Raw genomic sequence first — 20,933 nt, 5'->3', positions numbered from 1 at the left:
AAGAGGCTCCTGCGACCTTTATCAGCTGAGTCTCCCTGACCACTCGCTATTTGAAGCAATCTCAGCTGAACAGATGGACGCTTCTGCAGACTCTATAAAGCTTAGAATATAAAGATAAATGAAATTGTGTTTGGGGCTGCAAACTGGTTTATGAGCATAAAATATTGTTAGCAAGTTCCACAAAAATCTCACATTTCCAACAGCACATCTTAAACCCACACCATGAACACAACATCTCTTTATCTACTAGGAAATTCTATTATCTGCTGTAGCTTCTAAAAACAAAACTAAAAACTAGATATAACTTACATGTCTAGTTAGTACAAAGTCACTTCTGAATTTAGAAAGCCTGATTTTGTTACTTTAATCATTAGAAGACAAGCAAGAAGAAAATGTATTATAGTGTTTCAGCACGACAGTAAGAGCAGCGCACAGCGCGTGATCCAACGGGTGAAGAACACAAACAGCTGGGCAGCGCGGAGCAGGCGATCCAACGGGTCATTGGGTGGGGAACACAAACACCTGGGCAGCACAGAGCAGGTGATCCAACGGGTCATTGGGTGGGGAACACAAACACCTGGGCAGCAGGTGATCCAACGGGTCACTGGGTGGGGAACACAAACACCTGGGCAGCAGGCGATCCAACGGGTCATTGGGTGGGGAACACAAACACCTGGGCAGCGCGGAGCAGGTGATCCAACGGGTCATTGGGTGGGGAACACAAACACCTGGGCAGCAGGTGATCCAACGGGTCACTGGGTGGGGAACACAAACACCTGGGCAGCAGGTGATCCAACGGGTCATTGGGTGGGGAACACAAACAGCTGGGCAGCAGGAGATCCAACGGGTCACTGGGTGGGGAACACAAACAGCTGGGCAGCGCGGAGCAGGCAGGGAAAGCTGGACCTTCACTTCAAATTCTCCACCTCATGTTTCCTAAAGCCCTTTACATCACTGAGCCAAAACTTGGTCATACAACACATAACAGAAAGGTTCAAAGTCCCCAGGTGATGCTTGAAGAACTGATAATAATTAGATATAAATGTGGTCTTGTGATCATATTTACACTGATGTATTTGTAACTGAAAAATAATCCATTGTTCAACAATAACACTGAATGGTCTTTTGTTTGAGCTAAATACCATAAGCAAACCTGCCTTGTTAAGTTCGTAACCTTACATAACAGATGTAATACAGGCTTAACTAGATTTAGTGTTGAAAATTTCTTACATTGGATAAAACCATGGGATGCCTATATTTTTTTTTTAAGCTTGACTTGTTTTTCTGAAGAAGAAAATGCCCAAGAGGAAGAACTCTGCTTTCCATGTCCGCAGGACGCCATGGGTGTCTCACAACAACACTGCCCCACAACACCTTTTAGCGCTTCATTCTAATGTCACCCAATTCAATCAACAATTCAAAATGGTCTTTCTTACAATGCACCCACTGCCATTTGCAAATACACAGCTGTCTCATCTTCTTGTTCAGCTGAAAGGACGAACAAACCAGGATATGTGCGAAGTTGCATTTAATTAAAACAGTTACAAACAGCAGGTATATAATTGAAAGAGCTCCTAAACATGCACCATGCACTAACTCTAAAAGGACCTGCGCAGGAGAAAGGATACAAGTTACCAGCTCTACTTTCATCTCTACCTAAAGACCATAAACACCTTCTAACCCAACGCAGCCCTGTCAGCAGCCGCCCGAGCACGCTCCCCGGTCTCCCTGCTGGGCTCCGGAGCCTCAGCCGCGGGGAGCAGGCGCAGCCCCCGGGGAGCAGGCACAGCGCCCGGGGAGCAGGCACAGCGCCCGGGGAGCAGGCGCAGCCCCCGGGGAGCAGGCGCAGCCCCCGGGGAGCAGGCGCAGCCCCCGGGGAGCAGGCGCAGCCCCCGGGGAGCAGGCGCAGCCCCGGGGAGCAGGCACAGCCCCCGGGGAGCAGGCACAGCCCCCGGGGAGCAGGCACAGCCCCCAGCAGCAGGCGCAGCCCCCGGGGAGCAGGCGCAGCCCCCGGGGAGCAGGCGCAGCCCCGGGGAGCAGGCACAGCCCCCGGGGAGCAGGCACAGCCCCCGGGGAGCAGGCACAGCCCCCGGGGAGCAGGCGCAGCCCCCGGGGAGCAGGCGCAGCGCCCGGGGAGCAGGCGCAGCCCCCGGGGAGCAGGCACAGCCCCGGGGAGCAGGCACAGTGCCCGGGGAGCAGGCACAGCCCCCGGGGAGCAGGCACAGCCCCCGGGGAGCAGGCACAGCGCCCGGGGAGCAGGCACAGCCCCCAGCAGCAGGCACAGCCCCCGGGGAGCAGGCGCAGCCCCCGGGGAGCAGGCGCAGCCCCCAGCAGCAGGCGCAGCGCCCGGGGAGCAGGCGCAGCCCCCGGGGAGCAGGCGCAGCCCCCGGGGAGCAGGCACAGCCCCCGGGGAGCAGGCACAGCCCCCAGCAGCAGGCGCAGCCCCCGGGGAGCAGGCACAGCCCCGGGGAGCAGGCGCAGCCCCCGGGGAGCAGGCACAGCCCCCGGGGAGCAGGCACAGCCCCGGGGAGCAGGCACAGCCCCGGGGAGCAGGCGCAGCCCCCGGGGAGCAGGCGCAGCCCCCGGGGAGCAGGCGCAGCGCCCGGGGAGCAGGCGCAGCCCCGGGGAGCAGGCGCAGCCCCCGGCAGCAGGCACAGCCCCGGGGAGCAGGCACAGCCCCCAGCAGCAGGCACAGCCCCCGGGGAGCAGGCACAGCCCCCGGGGAGCAGGCGCAGCCCCCGGGGAGCAGGCGCAGCCCCCGGCAGCAGGCACAGCCCCCGGGGAGCAGGCACAGCCCCCGGGGAGCAGGCACAGCCCCCAGCAGCAGGCGCAGCCCCGGGGAGCAGGCACAGCCCCCGGGGAGCAGGCACAGCCCCCGGGGAGCAGGCACAGCGCCCGGGGAGCAGGCGCAGCCCCCAGCAGCAGGCACAGCCCCCAGCAGCAGGCGGGCCAGGTCTACCCTCCCGAGGCAGCGCCAGGCCCACGGGAGCAGCGGTGCTGCCGCCCCACGGTCACCCGCCACCCTCGGCCTCAACACTCCACTCACCCACAGCACTCACATACGTTTAACGGGGGCGTTCAGAATTTCCTTCGTTCATTTACCCTTTTTAAACCTCAGTACTCACATATAAACAACTAAGTGTCAAAGCCGCAGTTGTTCACATGCGATGTATGCTTGACCTGGGGCTTCATCGTTTGGACAATGCAGTCCCAAACAAAGGTGTCAATTCATGATGATTTTCCCATATGAACTAGTTTAAAGAAGTGCTTTGAACTTGCCTTAAATTACTTCTATTATACTATTCATTACACCAACTCTGGTAATATTCCCGAGGATACCCAGATCCTCCTGAGGATCCATCTCCCACACAGAAAACGCTACAATATTTTTCCAGCTCACATCACCCATGTTTGTCTATCAATTCAACTGCAACATCAGCCAGGTCAACCTCCTTCCTCTAAGAGCACAAATCTTTTTTTGGTCTTTAATCCCAGTGGAGAATGTTACAACCTTCGCAGCGCTTTGAGCAGTAATTGTGGCATCACTCTTGATGAGTCTGTGGCAGAACCTAAGTAATTAAGCCGAGAGTGTTCGAGCCCAAGCTGTGATGAATGGACTGCGCAACCGGACAACCCTGCCTTTCCATCAGCGCGGGGACAGATTGCCGGCCAGATGGGTCTGCTGGGCACCACGCGTTCGCATAGTTCCAAGAGAGCCGCTAACACATCTATTGCTCAGCGCAAAGATCTGCTATGAAAATGAAACGTTTCTCTTATTTTGTTTCCACGTCCACACTGTCTGCCTGTCTGTCCATCACAAATACCGAACTTCAATTTTTCACTGGATTTAATGCAAGTGTACATATAGAAGTGATCCTGGAGACAAATAACATGACATCAAAGAATAACTGGCAACTAAACCTAATATAGAGAATATTCTTCACATTAGTTTTTAAACAGGGAAAACAAAAGTTTTCAGTCACTTCCAGTATAATAATAGAGAAACAAGTTTGTGTAAATATATAGAAATTGTGTCTGAAGAGTTGAAATAAATAGCTTAGGCTTATTCTCAGATTTCTGTCAGACTGTTACTTACTATCCACACCTACAAGTTTAAAGTGTGCTACAATATCATCATTGCAAGTTTTTGCTTCCATTTTGCTTTAAGTTGATCAATAGAAAAACCCACTGAAATCAACCAATTCTTGACAGAATCCCAGGATGTCAGGGGTTGAAGGGCCCTGGAAAGCTCGTCCAGTGCAATCCCCCCTGGAGCAGGAACACCCAGCTGAGGTTCCACAGGAAGGTGTCCAGGGGGTTGGAATGTCTGCAGAGAAGGAGACTCCACAACCCCCTGGGCAGCCTGGGCCAGGCTCTGACACCCTCACCCCCAACAAGTTTCTTCTCAAATTTAAGTGGAACCTCCTGTGTTCCAGTTTGCACCCATTGCCCCTTGTCCTGTCACTGGTTGTCACCAGAAGAGCCTGGCTCCATCCTCCTGACACTCCCCCTTTATATATCTGTAAACATGAATGAGTCCCCCCTCAGTGTCCTCTTGTCCAGCTCCAGAGCCCCAGCTCCCTCAGCCTTTCCTCACACGGGAGATGCTCCACTCCCTGCAGCATCTTGGTGGCTGCGCTGGACTCTCTGCAGCAGTTCCCTGTCCTGCTGGAACTGAGGGGCCACAACTGGACACAATATTCCAGGTGTGGTCTCCCCAGGGCAGAGCAGAGGGGCAGGAGAACCTCTCTGACCTACTAACCACCCCCCTTCTAACCCACCCCAGGTACCATTGGCTTCCTGGCCACAAGGGCCCAGTGCTGGCTCATGGTCACCCTGCTGTCCCCAGGACCCCCAGGTCCCTTTCCCCTACACTGCTCTCTAATAGGTCATTCCCCAACTTACACTGGAACCTGGGGGTGTTCCTGCCCAGATTCGAGACTCTACACTTTCCATTGTTCTATTTCATTACATTTTCCCCTTGGTGCAGCAGCTCAGAAACTGCAGGAACTCCCAGCAAACTGACACGTGGCCCAAGCTGTCAGTATCTCCCAGGGTTATGATGCCTTTTAACTCATACCAGTTTAATTTTATAAGTTATTACTTCACTGTAGTAATGTTGCTACCTGGATAAAACACTTGAGAAACTTCACAGGAAATGCAGAACTGAAATGCTTTGCATTTCAGTTACAGGAAATAAAAATATATGCACACCCCCCCTTCATTTCTTCACTCATTCCCTATTACACTTAATTAATATACTACTAACACCAGCTTCTGATCACCAGGCCCAGCAAAGAACAGAAACACCCTGGCAGCAGCCACATCAAGGTTACCAGCGTTAAGGAGAAATGTTGTACTTCCTTCTGTTTCGCTGTGCTCTTAATAATCCACTCCATACAAATGATCAAATCTGTAACTCCTCATAACAACACTCTAAATACCACAAAAGAAAAAAACAAACCCCAAAGTAACCTATGTCTAACATACCATGTTTATAGTACCACTCCTGATTTTGTATTTGCTAAGTATTATTTGGTGTTTGTGCCTGTAGCTCATTTCCATTTTTCTATCAGTTTCTATCAGTTCCAGTGAGATGTAACCAGCAGTGATTTCCCAGGCTTCCAACAACCATTGCATTTTTAAACTGCATCCTTTGCTAAACTAAAACAAATAACTGCTGTTGTCTTTCACTAATTCTGTTCAGCAACATAACAAAGTAGATATTTCTTCTATTATTTATAATTTCTGTACATTCTTGTTTCTTGTTTTAGGCAAGTATAACAACACAATTTGGCTTTCCCACTAAGGAAACACGTGTGCTCAGCCGCATCCTGCCTGCGTGCGTTTTGCTGAGAGCAGAATACATACGCTGTTATATAAGCAAATGAGTTCTTCAGGACAACTAATACTAAGTAGGTCAATTTAAAATGTTTAAAATGCATTTACAAGTGTTATAGGAACTGGTATTTAACTACTCTGCTCATAATTATTTCTAGTAACTGCATAAATCAAAATGAGCTTTTACAGATCTTGTGTAAACCCTTATTTAGGTATTTTGACTCTCTGCACCATACATTAATGCTCAAAGAACAGTATTTTAAGAAATAATCAAGTGAATATATCAAGTAAATACATGTGACGCTCCTGTCAAAGTTCATAAATGAGTAAGTACATTTCCCCCTCATCCGCGCCTGTTCGCCTCCCCAGCACTGCAACCCAGCAGCCCAGGGCTCGGCCATTATTGCACCAACTTTGGAAGCTGCTCTTCCCCTCACATTTTTACCCAGAAGCAGCTCAATTAGGTTATTGAAATCTCTAGAAAGGTAAGTGCATGATAAACACAGCTTTCTGTCCAAATTATTTAAACTGAGAGCTAGGATTATTTAAACTGAAAAGCTAGGAAGCTTTCTAACATGAAAGGTGTCTGGAACATCAGGAAAACAATTCCCAGACATACCCAGCTCTTTATGTGCTTCCATGAAATCTTCATATGATGCATTAAAGCATCTTCATGTGGTTTTTTTTAAACCAGCTTTTCACACAGCTTCAATTTTCAAAAATAACTATATGACTTAAAGGGGTAATGAGAGCTGGTTCCATATAAACACCATGAACACACAATCCAGTGTGCAGTCCATTGCAATTAAGAGCAGCGATTCAATACCTCTAGCTCGTGGCCAGGTATCATAGCAACCCCGCGTCACCGAGCGCCCGGCTGCTCAGCACCGCTCAGCAGAGCCGCCATGGCGCTGCACGGCGCAGCCACCGCGGGGCTGCTACAGCCACAACAAAGAAGGCCGCCCTAAAGCCCCGCGCTCGGCAGACGGGCAGGGACGCTGCAGCCGCACAAACCGGGAAAGCACAGAGCAAGAAAGCGTTTTTGTCACCAGTTACACAGCTCTCACACCCGTACCCTAACGTGCATCCACATAAGCTGGAGAGTTGAAATAACGCTGCCTTACCACATTGTTTACACAGATCCACAGAGTACTGGCTTTTTCTTTGCCTTTTTTTCTCCACTAAACACAAGCATCATTTATCATCAACATTAATCTGAAAATAAAGCAGCCCCACTTTAAAAATAATATTTAAACTTCCACAAATGAACTCTAGATAGTCTTGTATAAATCTGCAAAAAAGAGAAAAAATAGGTTACTGCGAACAAGAACCCGCTATTGATTTTTGTGCGGTGCAGTAAAGCATCTCCATTCTATTTGGCTGCTGTCACAGCCACTCTTTAACAGCTGGAGTCAAATTGCACTATTTACAGCAAGAGCCCTTGTCAAGTGGACCATAAGTATTCTAACAATACACTATTCAAATGGCACTTTGCCACACAAATTGCTGACTTGATGAATACCCTATGTCAATGACTAGGGCCAATGTAAAAGTTTCATTTTTATGAGAGGTTTTACATTCACGTATTAAGTAAAGCTTTCTTGAAGAACTATTAAGCTATATATTTGGGGTCTTTTGACACAGAAAATAATTAAAATCTGTTTAAATATATCAAGGGGATTTGACAACATGAATATGGATCTCGCGTTAACTGCATTTGTCACACTCATCTGTTATTGGTACTCCCACCGGCACGTGCGGCACAATAAAAGAATTTAAATGGTCAAAACACCATGAAATCAAAGCATTCTGCTTTTGGATCTGTGATTTACATGATGACAAACGTTTTGAAAGCAAGCCTTTGAAGTTGGACTCGCCATAGAGTAAAAAGAAACCATTGCTTTGCAAATGTTATCTCTGCTTGTCTGAATACAGCATTAATGATAAAATAATGTGATAGTAAACATGAAGAAAAACCACTGAATCTTACTTGCAATCTTAACGTGGATCATCTCATTGTACGAAATAAGGATCACTCGCAAGCACAACACCAACAGGACAGCACGGGCACCCCTCGCTCGTTGGTACCTAAATCTTCTGAAACAGAATTACTAAAGAGGAGGCCAAAACTGACTTTTTAAAATTAGAAACGTGATGAACAGTTTTGTGTGCTGTTAAATTTCTACTAAACAATTTGCCAAAGAAACACTCAGTGTGCATCTATACCAAAACCTTTTGATAATCTGAAAGTTCCACGATACTTTCATCTGTGTGGTCGTTACACGCTTATCAATACGGTACGAAACGTCAAACTCTCCAATATTCACAGAATTCTCACTAATTTCATGGGATCTGGGCTTCAGGAGACTGTATGAAGGTGATGCAGTACAACACGGCGCTCCTGAGAACAGCGCGAGCTTCCCGCACAGCAGCGGAGCACAGCGCGGAGCTCAGGCGCCTGCGCTCGGCACCGGCCCGCGCGCTCCGTCGTGCGGCCGCACCGGGCTCCGGACGGCGCCACGGGCCCCGCACACCCAGCCAGCGCCCCCGGAGCTCCGGACCCTGCTCTGACGGCGCTGGAGCTGCAAAGAGTCACCAGATGCTACGGATGACGGATTTCTGATGAATGAGAAGCGGTTTCCCAAGCACAGAACTTCACTTGTTAGGAAATTAGACTGCGCTAACTTGACTATAATGGCAGAAAAGGTGAAATCAAGAAAAAAATTAAAATCTTGACATTCACAGGGAAGTCTAAGACACATTAATAATATTCTCTCAATAAAAAGGTTTTTATTGGGACAAGATAATTGATGAACAAAGTTTAAGCAATAAAATGGAATATTTTATTGAGAATCAGAGCAGCCAAGACATGCGCCTGAAAGCGCTATAAATTATCATTACAACTCCACCGCTATCTATTGTGATATTACCTCCAATTTAAGATCATCATAATCCCCAAAGCATGTTCAGCTCTACCAAAAACTATTTGCCCATATTCCACGAGCAGCACATTTTCCTTCCAGCCACTTTGTTAAACTGAAAATCCCATGAATTTAATAGATATGACCAAAGACAACTAGTCGAACTTTTCCTTTGAAAAGGCGAGAGGAAACTGTTCCTTTTCAGAGGAACGGAGCGATCAGGTTCTGTGTCAATGGCTGGCTAGCGCACCATCTGCCCCACAGCGCGCTCAGCAGGATCACGTCTAATCAGACTTCTCAGAAAATAGGATCAAAAACAACTTCAGAAATCAGACTCAGGTTAGTAAAAGGTCAAAGAGAAATATTAAGAGTTAAACAACAAACATTTTAAACTTAAATGTAAATTTGTAGCTACAATTAAAAAAAAAAAAATAAAAAAAGAAAATTTCAGGATGAGGACTTAGATTGAGCTGTACTCGATCAGGCAGAATTGTGGGACACAATTAATAAGGCAGACACAGGCCACGGCCCATTCTGTGGGCTGAGGGAGAACATTCTCCATCCCCCACACGTGCGGAAGGTCGGTTTGTCTGCGCCACCGAGAACAGAGCTCCCAACAACCAGTAATTAACGCTAACCTAGAACCAACGGCATCGAGGCCTCCTTAGGACGCACCGATAGCAGCGCTCAGTGAACACACTCACTCCCGGTGCACAAAAAGGGCTTTCAGAAAAATGGAGGTACCGTTATTTTCCAACCCAAATAAGGTTATACCTAACTCCTTGAATTTGAGATTGTATTAAATCTGAGACAGTTTTAATAGTTGCTTTTACATTTAATAAATACAAGCTTTAAAAATATCTACAAATAACTGACAAATGCAGATATATCTAGGCCACAAGCATAGAACGACTTGCATTTCAACCTTACTTGTCATTATGTGGTGTCCCAGTACCCGTTTTCTCCAACAGCACATTAACAATAGCTGCAGTGTGGTATTCCCTTCTATCATTTTTTCAGAACAAAATGACAGAACACATCTTTTCCACCAGTCACAGTTATTTAGTTTAACAACTTCCATACAAAATTACTAGACAAAGCTGAGTACAACGCCTGGCCAAACTGCTCCTGAAGACGTCAGACCTATTCGCAGCCTATTATCTCAAAAGGAGCACTGCCACCCTCTTTTTATTTAACCATACTCATCTAAACGTAAAGCACTCGCGCTCGGTTCTGTAACGATGTTAACAGAAAGCCATCCAGAACACGAGCGCTGAGCGACAACAGGAACCTGCGAGTTCACAGAAAAGCAGCAGTGAACAGCCAACAGCGTGGTGCCACGACGTGCTTTTCTCAAGACACGCGAGCCCAAACCAGGGGGCTGGTGGCTCTGAGGGCACTGCTAACAGGGGCAGCCACAAGCACGGGGAAGCAGGGCTGGACTACGGGCGCAAAGCCTCCGAGACAGCGCCTCCAGGAGGGTCTGTGCTGACCCTGCAGAAGGCACTCCCACCTTGCCGCCTGCTCTGGGAAACGGGGCTCAAGGCACAGAGTGAGCCAGTCAAAGCAAGGCTGTATAGATTACAACCAGGCCTCCACGCCCCTTACACAGGGCCGTGCGTCGCGAAGGTGAAGGGTGGAGAACGTGCATCACAAGCCATGGCTCTGGAGAATCACTCGCTCTTACCTCATCGGCCGATCTCTGTGTGCGGGCAGGACCGTGGCACGCCATGCCGTGCTTGCAAGAGCTGGAGGGCTTGTGTCCCGCGTGTTTATTGCTCTTCGACTCCGCAGGCGCAGGAAGGAAAGCTCCTGCCGCCAGGGATTCCGAATCCCCCACGCAGGCCAGGATCGCCTTCGCTGTCTCGCCCGTTTCGTGCCGTTCCAGCGTGCCTGCGGAAACAAGAGAAGCTGTAATGTTCTCAAGGAACTGCACATTGCAGTATTAGCACAGAGCATCTCATGTGACCAGATAAATCACCAAACATTTACAGACCAGAAAACTAATTCTTCATTTTCTGGACCTTAGAAATGTGATTTTACACAATGGTCTATTCTACAGCTTTACTACTTAAAAAAATAGAAAGCTTTATTTCTAAAGAAGCAAATACCTTAGACCTCAGACCACAAAAACAAGATATTTGTGTAGTGTGTGAAGTCGGATGTTTTCAGAAGCAGCAAATACAGACGAACAGCACTCCCCTAACTCTGTTCAAAACAGCGCCATTTGTTTTCTTCTCACAAAGCATCCCCATCATTAACAGTGTCAACAAAAACACACGTATGTAATATTTCAGTGCTGTCCTCTAGTGTTCTAGATCACAAACAGCAAGGCAAAGCTCAAACGTTTCCTTCCATTCTTAAAAACCACCTTTACCTGACACTTTAACAGCTGAACATCCTACATGCAGGTCATCGGTCAGCAATAGGAACACCTTTCCGAGACCGCTTATCAGCCGTGCGGCTCCAGACAACCCCAAACCTTGCACTGCTGTACCAACTGACAGGATTTTCACAATAACTTTACGTAGAAATAATTTTAGTAGTAGTGCTTAACTTATAGCTAACATTAAAGATATCTAAACTGAGCCTAAATATATTTGAAATGAGCTCATACTATATACTGCACATTTCCTATAGGAATTAAACTCATAAGAAATCGCTGAAATGGCATCTTTCCTGTAACTATCAGAGATAAAAGACATGTGAAGCATTTAAAAAGTATTCAATATCTACTATAACATGAGATGGTTTATTTTCCCTTAAGTTTAAATTCTTTGTAGCCTCAAGTAATACAACATGAATTTTCCCTTCCACTGCTACCAGAAAAAATGTGTAACATCGGAGTTCTATCAGTAACACCTGCTAAAAATATTGGACTGGGATTGAGGGATCTCATACGATAAGCGTGTGTGTACGTGTGTACAAAATCCCTTTATCTGCAATTATTTCTCTGAAACTCATCCATTTCTGTTCACTGTTGTATCTCCTCTGTTACTTCTACGGCCATGAGTCAGAACAGAAGAAAGTAATGCAACTGATTCTTTGTTCCCTAGAAAATCAATTGCATACCATACATTACTGTAATATCGCACTGAAAAAAGCATCACCGCGGTTGTTTTGAACACGTCGTTTTCTCCATCCCTCCCCAGTCAGCGCTGGAGCTCACCACAGGACTGCAGGTTTACCAGAAGGAAACCACGTCAGCCAGAGGCCTGGCCGCGCAGACGCCAACCAGCCCAGCCGCTCGGCCCCGGCACCGCCAGAGCGGAGCCCGCGCCAAGAGACACCCAACCAGCCCGGCCGCTCAGCCCCGGCACCGCCAGAGCGGACCCCGCGCCAAGAGACACCCAACCAGCCCGGCCGCTCAGCCCCGGCACCGCCAGAGCGGACCCCGCGCCAAGAGACACCCAACCAGCCCGGCCGCTCGGCCCCGGCACTGCCGGAGCGGACCCCGCGCCAAGAGACACCCAACCAGCCCGGCCGCTCAGCCCCGGCACCGCCAGAGCGGAGCCCACGCCAAGAGACACCCAACCAGCCCGGCCGCTCAGCCCCGGCACCGCCAGAGCGGAGCCCACGCCAAGAGACACCCAACCAGCCCGGCCGCTCAGCCCGGCACCGCCAGAGCGGACCCCACGCCAAGAGACACCCAACCAGCCCGGCTGCTCAGCCCCGGCACCGCCGGAGCGGAGCCCGCGCAGACGCCAACCAGCCCGGCCGCTCAGCCCCGGCACCGCCAGAGCGGAGCCCACGCCAAGAGACACCCAACCAGCCCGGCCGCTCAGCCCCGGCACCGCCAGAGCGGAGCCCACGCCAAGAGACACCCAACCAGCCCGGCCGCTCAGCCCCGGCACCGCCAGAGCGGAGCCCGCGCCAAGAGACACCCAACCAGCCCGGCCGCTCAGCCCTGGCACCGCCAGAGCAGAACCCGCGCCAAGAGACACCCAACCAGCCCGGCCACTCAGCCCCGGCACCGCCAGAGCGGAGCCCGCGCCAAGAGACACCCAACCAGCCCGGCCGCTCAGCCCCGGCACCGCCGGAGCGGAGCCCGCGCCAAGAGACACCCAACCAGCCCGGCCACTCAGCCCCGGCACCGCCAGAGCGGAGCCCGCGCCAAGAGACACCCAACCAGCCCGGCCGCTCAGCCCCGGCACCACCGGAGCGGAACCCACACCAAGAGACACCCAACCAGCCCGGCCGCTCAGCCCCGGCACCACCGGAGCGGACCCCGCACAGACACCCAACCAGCCCGGCCGCTCAGCCCCGGCACCGCCGGAGCGGAGCCCGCGCCAAGAGCGGCCCCAGAGGCCTGGCCCCCAACCAGCCCGGCCGCTCAGCCCCGGCACCGCCGGAGCGGACCCCGCACAGACACCCAACCAGCCCGGCCGCTCAGCCCCGGCACCGCCAGAGCGGAACCCGCGCCAAGAGCGGCCCCAGCGAAGGGTTGTACAAGTCACACCAGCCCTGTGGGCAAATACACGTTCTTAGAAGTTCCTTTGCAAAGTTAAGAAGTCTGGAAATAACACGGTCGCTGAGCTGATACTGGTTTGGCCTCCTTACACACACGCCGTCTCTCGAGCTATAAGCACGTCCTGTTTCCCTACACAACACCCGCAATCCTCCACAGCAAAAGATGAGCAAGGGTCAAGAGAATCGCTGCTCTCCCTTATGGCTCAGTGAGAAGGACTACACTTCCCCATCACCTTCTGTGGCAGGTCCGCCATGGGGGCCAACGCGTCTGCACACACAGCCTGGCTCTGTGTCGCTCTCCTCCGGGCAGCTCACCAGGGGAGGACGCGAGTGCTTCAGAAACATTATCCTGTTATCCCTGGGAAATTACCAGGAGTTCATGCTATTTTTATGGGCAAGGAACTGAGACAGATTACAATACATTTTTAATAAATCCAAGAATTTTGGGGGCACAGTATTACATTGGAAAGACCTGACTATAGACACTGTTTAGCATCGGACAGAGCCTCAAAAATTCAAACCAGGTCAGGTTAGCTCCAAATGCCTCTATAAGGGCCTCACCCCCAGTCACCTTCAGAGCCAGACCATTCTGTGCAACAATCTTGTGGATATATAGTAGAATATGATTCAGTTAAGGCTATCATACCGTAGTGGTAGAAGAGGATAAAACCACGTTTTCAACAAAAATCAAGATCTGAGTGGCCTGACTTTTTATCCTCTTCTATATGAATACACACTCAGGAGTAAAACATGAAAATACACTGTAGGCTTCTGTGATTAAATATCAGAGCATCTTCCCTGGCAACAGCTCCAGAGCCAAGTGCTCAACTTCTGACCACAGGAGAGGTTTCAGCTGAAGGAACAACAGCAGCCCGAAGAAGCGGTAAAACGAGGGATGGGACAGCGGCACTTCAGCTCTGAAAACCGCGGCTGCCCTGGAATGAGCAGGCGATCTCTATGAACATGGAGCATACTGATACTTTACACACACACGTATATAATCTTATCTTCGACTGCTGACAGATGTGCTTGTACATATTATAAACTTATGGATGCAAATTGAGAAACACCTGAACATGGACGTTTGGTTACTGAATGTTCCTACTACCTACAAACCTATTTTCCAAGTGCCAGTGTCATGCCATAACAAACACATAATTTAGTATGTGTAGTTTAGAGAAGAGAAAATTAACTTATCAACTGAGAAAATCCCGTCTGGATTCACATTGGGCAAGAATTATGACTCAGCCTCTCAAATAAGAGATTTTTTTCCCTGAGCACATGTATAGACAGGAACACTGAATAGAAAACAACACCCTGACACACAGCTTAGTTTCTTACTGACAGAAGGCTGCAATATCATCAAATCAATTTTGAAAACAGAGCTCGATCTTTAAATCATTTATATATCATTCATAAGAGCAATCTCAAATCCCTTATAAGGAGCACCTTGCAGAAGATCTAGCTTAAAAACACGTTTGCTTGCATATACTTCTTAATCATGGATGTCTGTATGGGTGAGTGTATACATGTGTACAGGTTTGTGTGTACATCTGGAGCCACAATAAAAGGGCACAAAGTGCATAGTAAAATGAGTGTGATGGAAGGAGGTGGGAAATAACACAAGTATTGCAATGTATTTATTTATCCAATACACTTCACCCTTCTGAAGACCCCAGGTACTCCCTTGCAGAGTGCTTACGTGGCAGAGACAATAGAGAACTGTGTTCTATGATTCTGGAACACATCTGTAAGATAAAACACCGGGGGCGTGTGCAGGCGATGGATGGAGAAACCGTACAGGCGACAAAGACATTCGACCACCGCAACAGTCAGAACCGGGGCAGGGTGGCTATTGTTCCAGAAACTGTTATTTGTTAGAAATATGTTTTCTCTGATTTAAAGGAAAATATAAAGAGCAAGAAAAGACACAGCCTCTCAAATCTGAAGTATTTGAAACATATATGAGCCCAAAAGCTTTTGATTCAGGGGCATAAAATAACAGTGGATGAAAGGGGAAAGACAGGGTTTTCCAGCAGCAGCAGCACCGCTCTGACCCTCCACCGCACATACAAAATACAGGAGAGGAAAGTCTTTATCTGTAAAGCTGTGGCCATGGCAACCAAGTCTCTGGAACAGACAGGAGGGGAGTATTTCACTCTCCTGGGCAGCTCTGGACCACCAGATGTGACCGGCTAGAGACTCCTACAACATCTCATTTCTCCTCCACACCAAGCACTGCGGATGGGGTGTTACCCTGCGCACACAGCTCTCTGCTCCTACGGAACGATGAATTTTACCGGGTGTCCATGCACACCATCCCCAGGATTTTCAATATATGCTAACCAATGCTTCCTCACCCTTCATGTCTTCTAGAATGGGATTTAAGTGACAACCCTCCATGTTACTGCATGTTATCGTTTGCATTGTGTTACCTTTAACACCCCTGGAACTTCCTCACAGAGCTGCTTTGTCAGAGAAAGCCGGTCTGAGCAGACACCGCAGCGTTAACCGTTCCACGTCGGCACTCCTGGCCGAGTCCTCTCGCCCCAGCCCAACGGCGCTGGGCCCGTTAACCCCCCCCGCCGCTCCTCCTCTCTAAAGTGGGAGAGCGGAGGGGCAGAGAAATCAGGATCTCAGGCCACGCGGCGTCTGCCCCGACTATTAATGCTGGAGGTCCGACCATGACCTAAGAACAGAAGAGCTGAATCGCCGGAGCCTTTTTCCAAATGCGAAAAGCTCCCTTTGGGGAAGACACGAGCCTTTCACAGCCTCCAATTAACTCCTCCCAGTAATGCAGCCGGGTACCTCACATCTGAGCCATAGTTTTGCGAGGGCTGTTCTTTGTGGTGTGACAAGGGAGGATGAAATCAGGTGACTCCCGCTGTTCGGGAGATCGCTGTCGGGAATATCGAGTGGGACCTATTTGTCCTGATCTCAGAGTGTGCGCAGAAGTGGGGTCTGGGATAACAAAGCAGACGTCAGGGCCCACGTTCTGGGTGTATTCACAGGTGCACCTGACTCAGGATAAACCTGTTATTTAAACACGGTGCTTCCCAATAGGATATTGTGTGATTCTAAAATGAAGGAAAGGGTGTGAACTGAGCACGTGTAGAACCTGTGTGTGTACAAGGCTGACTGAACAACAGGACTTTGGTTAAAGCACCAGGGTTGGACTGAAATGAGAGAGTTTATTCAAAGTCCAGAGTGTTTTGGAAAGAAACCCACTACCTAATGAAGCAATTTGTCCTGCACAGACCGAGGGAGGTTTCCCGCGCGCCGGACGGGGAACCGTTCACACCGACGGCCCCAGTGACGGTGACCGTGTCCGCACCTGCTGCTGCGCCACTGCTAAACGCGCACTAAGCACCTCGTAAAATAACAAACCAGAACAAGACAGAACGCAGAATGACATGTTCTCAGCAGATTGATTCTGCAAGCGTGATGAACTTCAAGAAATAAATTCATATTAAACGAGTACTAATTGGAAGACTAAATCTACCTCTGAGAAAGGAGGATTGCTCTTTAGAGCCTATCCCTTCTTAGATAGAAACGTGGCTCACTGGACGTGTTGCCATATGTGTACGCAGCAAGAAAAACACCACTGGTCCTTTTATTACTACTTCTTACATACTGATATTTAACTTCACAAAAAAAATACCAACTGCTTAGGAAAAGGTAAAAGCCATACAGAGAACAGCTGGTTTCCTTAATGAAGAGGATTCCAAGTGCTGGCTGTCAGAAAAAATATTCAGCACTTTAATTAGAATAAAATCTGTTATTGATTTCCATATTTGTCTTCTAGCACACATAAGGTTGGAACATATCCTGTACACATGCTATATTAACATTCCAAATGTATTATTAGATCAATATTTATTGTCATGGAAAGCTCTTCCACTGTAATGGAATGTTGCTGTATCCATATATTAAAATTTAGGCAAGATGCATTAAACTACACATGGCTTCTGTATTGTTTTCTATATCACTATGCATATGCAAGAACAACGTTTGAACTTACAACAGAATAATTTTCCTTTGTTCTGTAAACCAGGGGACTGCGGAAGGACAGGATTCGATGTATCTACTCCGGATGTGTCAGAGCCCCAGCCCCTCTAGCTCCCCTGGTAGCCAGGGAGAAGATGCAGCCTTTCACCTACTCCTGCCTTCTGCTCCTTACAGAACCGGCGTGAACCACCAGCCCACAGGTAGATGTCTTAACTATTGATAGAAGTCTCAGGTTAGATAAGGTAAATTCCGCTTGATGTCAACTATACTCTTGGACTTCTAACACATTTCATCACAAACAACTTATCTGGAATAAATGCAGCCCATTGTACTTGAGCAACTTTCCATGGACTACACAAAACAGGGTATCTCTGGCAGACTCGTGAAGAGAGGGTACAAGAAGTTGTACAGGGAGAAGTAGCAGCTTAGACGGTGTTATAACAACTTGTAAATTGCGATCTCGGTGCTCCATTAGTAAAACTACGTTTCCGTACACTATTAATATGCTGCGCATTTCGGTGGGTCTAGATTCATTAAGCACTTACCCCTCCCACAACACGTAGCTGTGAACAGCATGGAAACTGTTTAACAGTTTAGCACCATTACAGCGTCTAACAGTTCTGTCTGTCAAAGTTCAAATAACTGCATCTATTCCCCTGTGAATCAGCATCACACTCTCAAATCAACCGGGAATCTACAGTTTAACCTGAAACTCCCAGCTTTAGTTTGCCTGGCTACACAGTGAGAGCTTTGCAATCATCTTCCGCTATTAACTGATTACCAGTTCCCTCTAAAGGTTTCTCAGATCATGGTTTTGCTGAAGAAAGCAGAACTTCCTGCCCTGACGTGGGATTGTTAGGACTGAAAATGTCATTATTTTTAATAACAAAGAGAATAGCTTGCATGTTATTTATAGCTTCTACAAATCCTCAGCTCACTGCAATGTCAGCTCATCATCTGATTGTCAGGATGACTGAAGCTCTTGTATTTTACTAATGACATACCTTGAACCACAGGAAAATTTCATTTTTTGCCTGTTCATATAAACATTTAAACTCTGATTAATATATTCAGCGTGTCAGTATTTCTGCTTTGGTCTTCTATAAATTACGTTCACGTAACGCAACATTACAGACAAACAAAATTAGGGAAAGTGAACAAAAACCCCTCTGAGTTATTACCTGTTTCAACTTCCCAAATATAAACCGACTCATCTTCACACCCGACAATTAGCAGATTTTCAACAGGGTCGAATTTGATCTTCTTCACAGGAAACAAATGCTTCCGGGCATGCAGGAGACACACTTTCTTCTGCAGGTGTAGAACTGCTACGGAGTGATCGCGGCACACGCAGCACACCACGCTGGCGTCCCTGAGCTGCAAGACAACGCTCCAGTTCCAACACCATCACCAGCCACAACCGCATCGGTTCAGCTTCCGAAGGCAGGAGATAACCAGATTAACACACAAATTGAAAATCACGATATTAAAAAGCACTGAATTGGTTATTAAGAGCTTAAATTTAACATGTCACTGGTTTAGGATCATTTTTCTGAATCACTGAAATACCCCTGGAATTAAAAGCAACTTTCAAACAAGACAATTAAATGAACATAAGTTAAGGATAAAGTGTTGTAGTATTTCCAGCTGTTTTTTCTCTCACATACACGCACACACACACAGAAATACTTTTTTGAGACACGATTCATGCTTTGACCTACTCTGTAGCTCTCCGGAGCCCTGAGGAGCTCGGTCACCGGCCCAGCCTGCAGGCTGAAGCGCTGCAGGACGGCTCCCGTGAACACGTCCCAGCAGATCACCGCGGAGTCCTGGCCCCCCGACAGCAGCCAGCTCGGGTCGAATCTCACCGACTTGTCATGTGGGTACAGCAGACAGGTGACTCTGCTGCTGTGACCGCTCAGAACCTTGTAAGGTAGGTTATCTGAAACAAAACGGTACGTAAACTATTTCTGTTCTTAAAGAACAGAGGTTCCGTATTTTACAGTACATTTGCAAACAGTCAGGAGATTCAAAAGACTACATGCAATAATCCTTTCCACAGGATCAAAGAATTTTGAACATGCTCCTTAAAGGGCAGACTTTTCCCAAAAGGTCTGCGCCCTGAGCTTCATCTCCCGAGATGTACCCTTTTCATTCCCTCTGTGCAATGATCTTTTAGAGAGAAGACGACAGATGACCGCTGCCCACAGAACCACATCCACGCATCTCACCTGGGGACTCCACACAGACAAATGACCGCTGCCCAAACCACCACATCCACGCATCTCACCCCAGGGACTCCACACAGACAAATGACCACTGCCCACAGCAACACATCCACGCATCTCACCCTGGGGACTCCACACAGACAGAGGTGACCGCTGCCCACAGCACCACATCCACACATCTCACCCCGGGGACTCCACACAGACAAATGACCGCTGCCCACAGCATCACATCCACGCATCTCACCTGGGGACTCCACACAGACAAATGACCACTGCCCACAGCACCACATCCACGCACCTCACCCGGGGACTCCACACAGACAAATGACCGCTGCCCACAGCATCACATCCACGCATCTCACCCCGGGGACTCCACACAGACAAATGACCGCTGCCCACAGCACCACATCCACGCATCTCACCTGGGGACTCCACACAGACAAATGACCACTGCCCAAACCACCACATCCACGCATCTCACCCTGGGGACTCCACACAGACAGAGGTGACCGCTGCCCACAGCAACACATCCACGCACCTCACCCCGGGGACTCCACACAGACAAATGACCGCTGCCCACAGCACCACATCCACGCATCTCACCCCGGGGACTCCACGCAGACAAATGACCGCTGCCCACAGCACCACATCCACGCACCTCACCCGGGGACTCCACACAGACAAATGACCGCTGCCCACAGCATCACATCCACGCATCTCACCTGGGGACTCCACACAGACAAATGACCACTGCCCACAGCACCACATCCACGCACCTCACCCGGGGACTCCACACAGACAAATGACCGCTGCCCACAGCATCACATCCACGCATCTCACCCCGGGGACTCCACACAGACAAATGACCGCTGCCCACAGCACCACATCCACGCATCTCACCTGGGGACTCCACACAGACAAATGACCACTGCCCAAACCACCACATCCACGCATCTCACCCTGGGGACTCCACACAGACAGAGGTGACCGCTGCCCACAGCAACACATCCACGCACCTCACCCCGGGGACTCCACACAGACAAATGACCGCTGCCCACAGCACCACATCCACGCATCTCACCCCGGGGACTCCACGCAGACAAATGACCGCTGCCCACAGCACCACATCCACGCACCTCACCCGGGGACTACACGCAGACAAATGACCACTGCCCACAGCACCACATCCACGCATCTCACCTGGGGACTCCACACAGACAAATGACCGCTGCCCACTCCACCACATCCACGCATCTCACCCCGGGGACTCCACACAGACAAATGACCGCTGCCCACTCCACCACATCCACGCATCTCACCCCGGGGACTCCACACAGACAAATGACCGCTGCCCACAGCACCACATCCACGCACCTCACCCTGGGGACTCCACACTCACAGCGGCCCCAGGGCCCCACCCGCGCAAACCCCTCGGCAGGACCAAGGTCCGACAGGTCAGCGGGAG

The 20,933-nt window shown here is 49.4% G+C and overlaps 1 protein-coding gene across 1 annotated transcript in view; it reads right to left on the bottom strand.

Annotated features, from left to right (window-relative positions):
- WDR72 (WD repeat domain 72) overlaps positions 1-20,933 on the bottom strand; it is a 93,578-nt gene that overhangs the window by 49,679 nt on the left and 22,966 nt on the right. Inside the window, exons 12-14 of the mRNA XM_082060727.1 lie at positions 18,962-19,182; positions 18,422-18,617; positions 10,450-10,655 (exon numbers count right to left, since the gene is read on the bottom strand). Coding sequence (XP_081916853.1) covers positions 10,450-10,655; positions 18,422-18,617; positions 18,962-19,182 — 623 coding nt within the window. The remainder of the gene's footprint in view (positions 1-10,449; positions 10,656-18,421; positions 18,618-18,961; positions 19,183-20,933) is intronic.

This window comes from Streptopelia decaocto (assembly GCF_964273445.1).
Source record: "Streptopelia decaocto genome assembly, chromosome: 9".
In the NCBI taxonomy this organism is placed as follows: domain Eukaryota; kingdom Metazoa; phylum Chordata; class Aves; order Columbiformes; family Columbidae; genus Streptopelia; species Streptopelia decaocto.
This window is presented reverse-complemented; position numbering and strand designations above follow the sequence as displayed.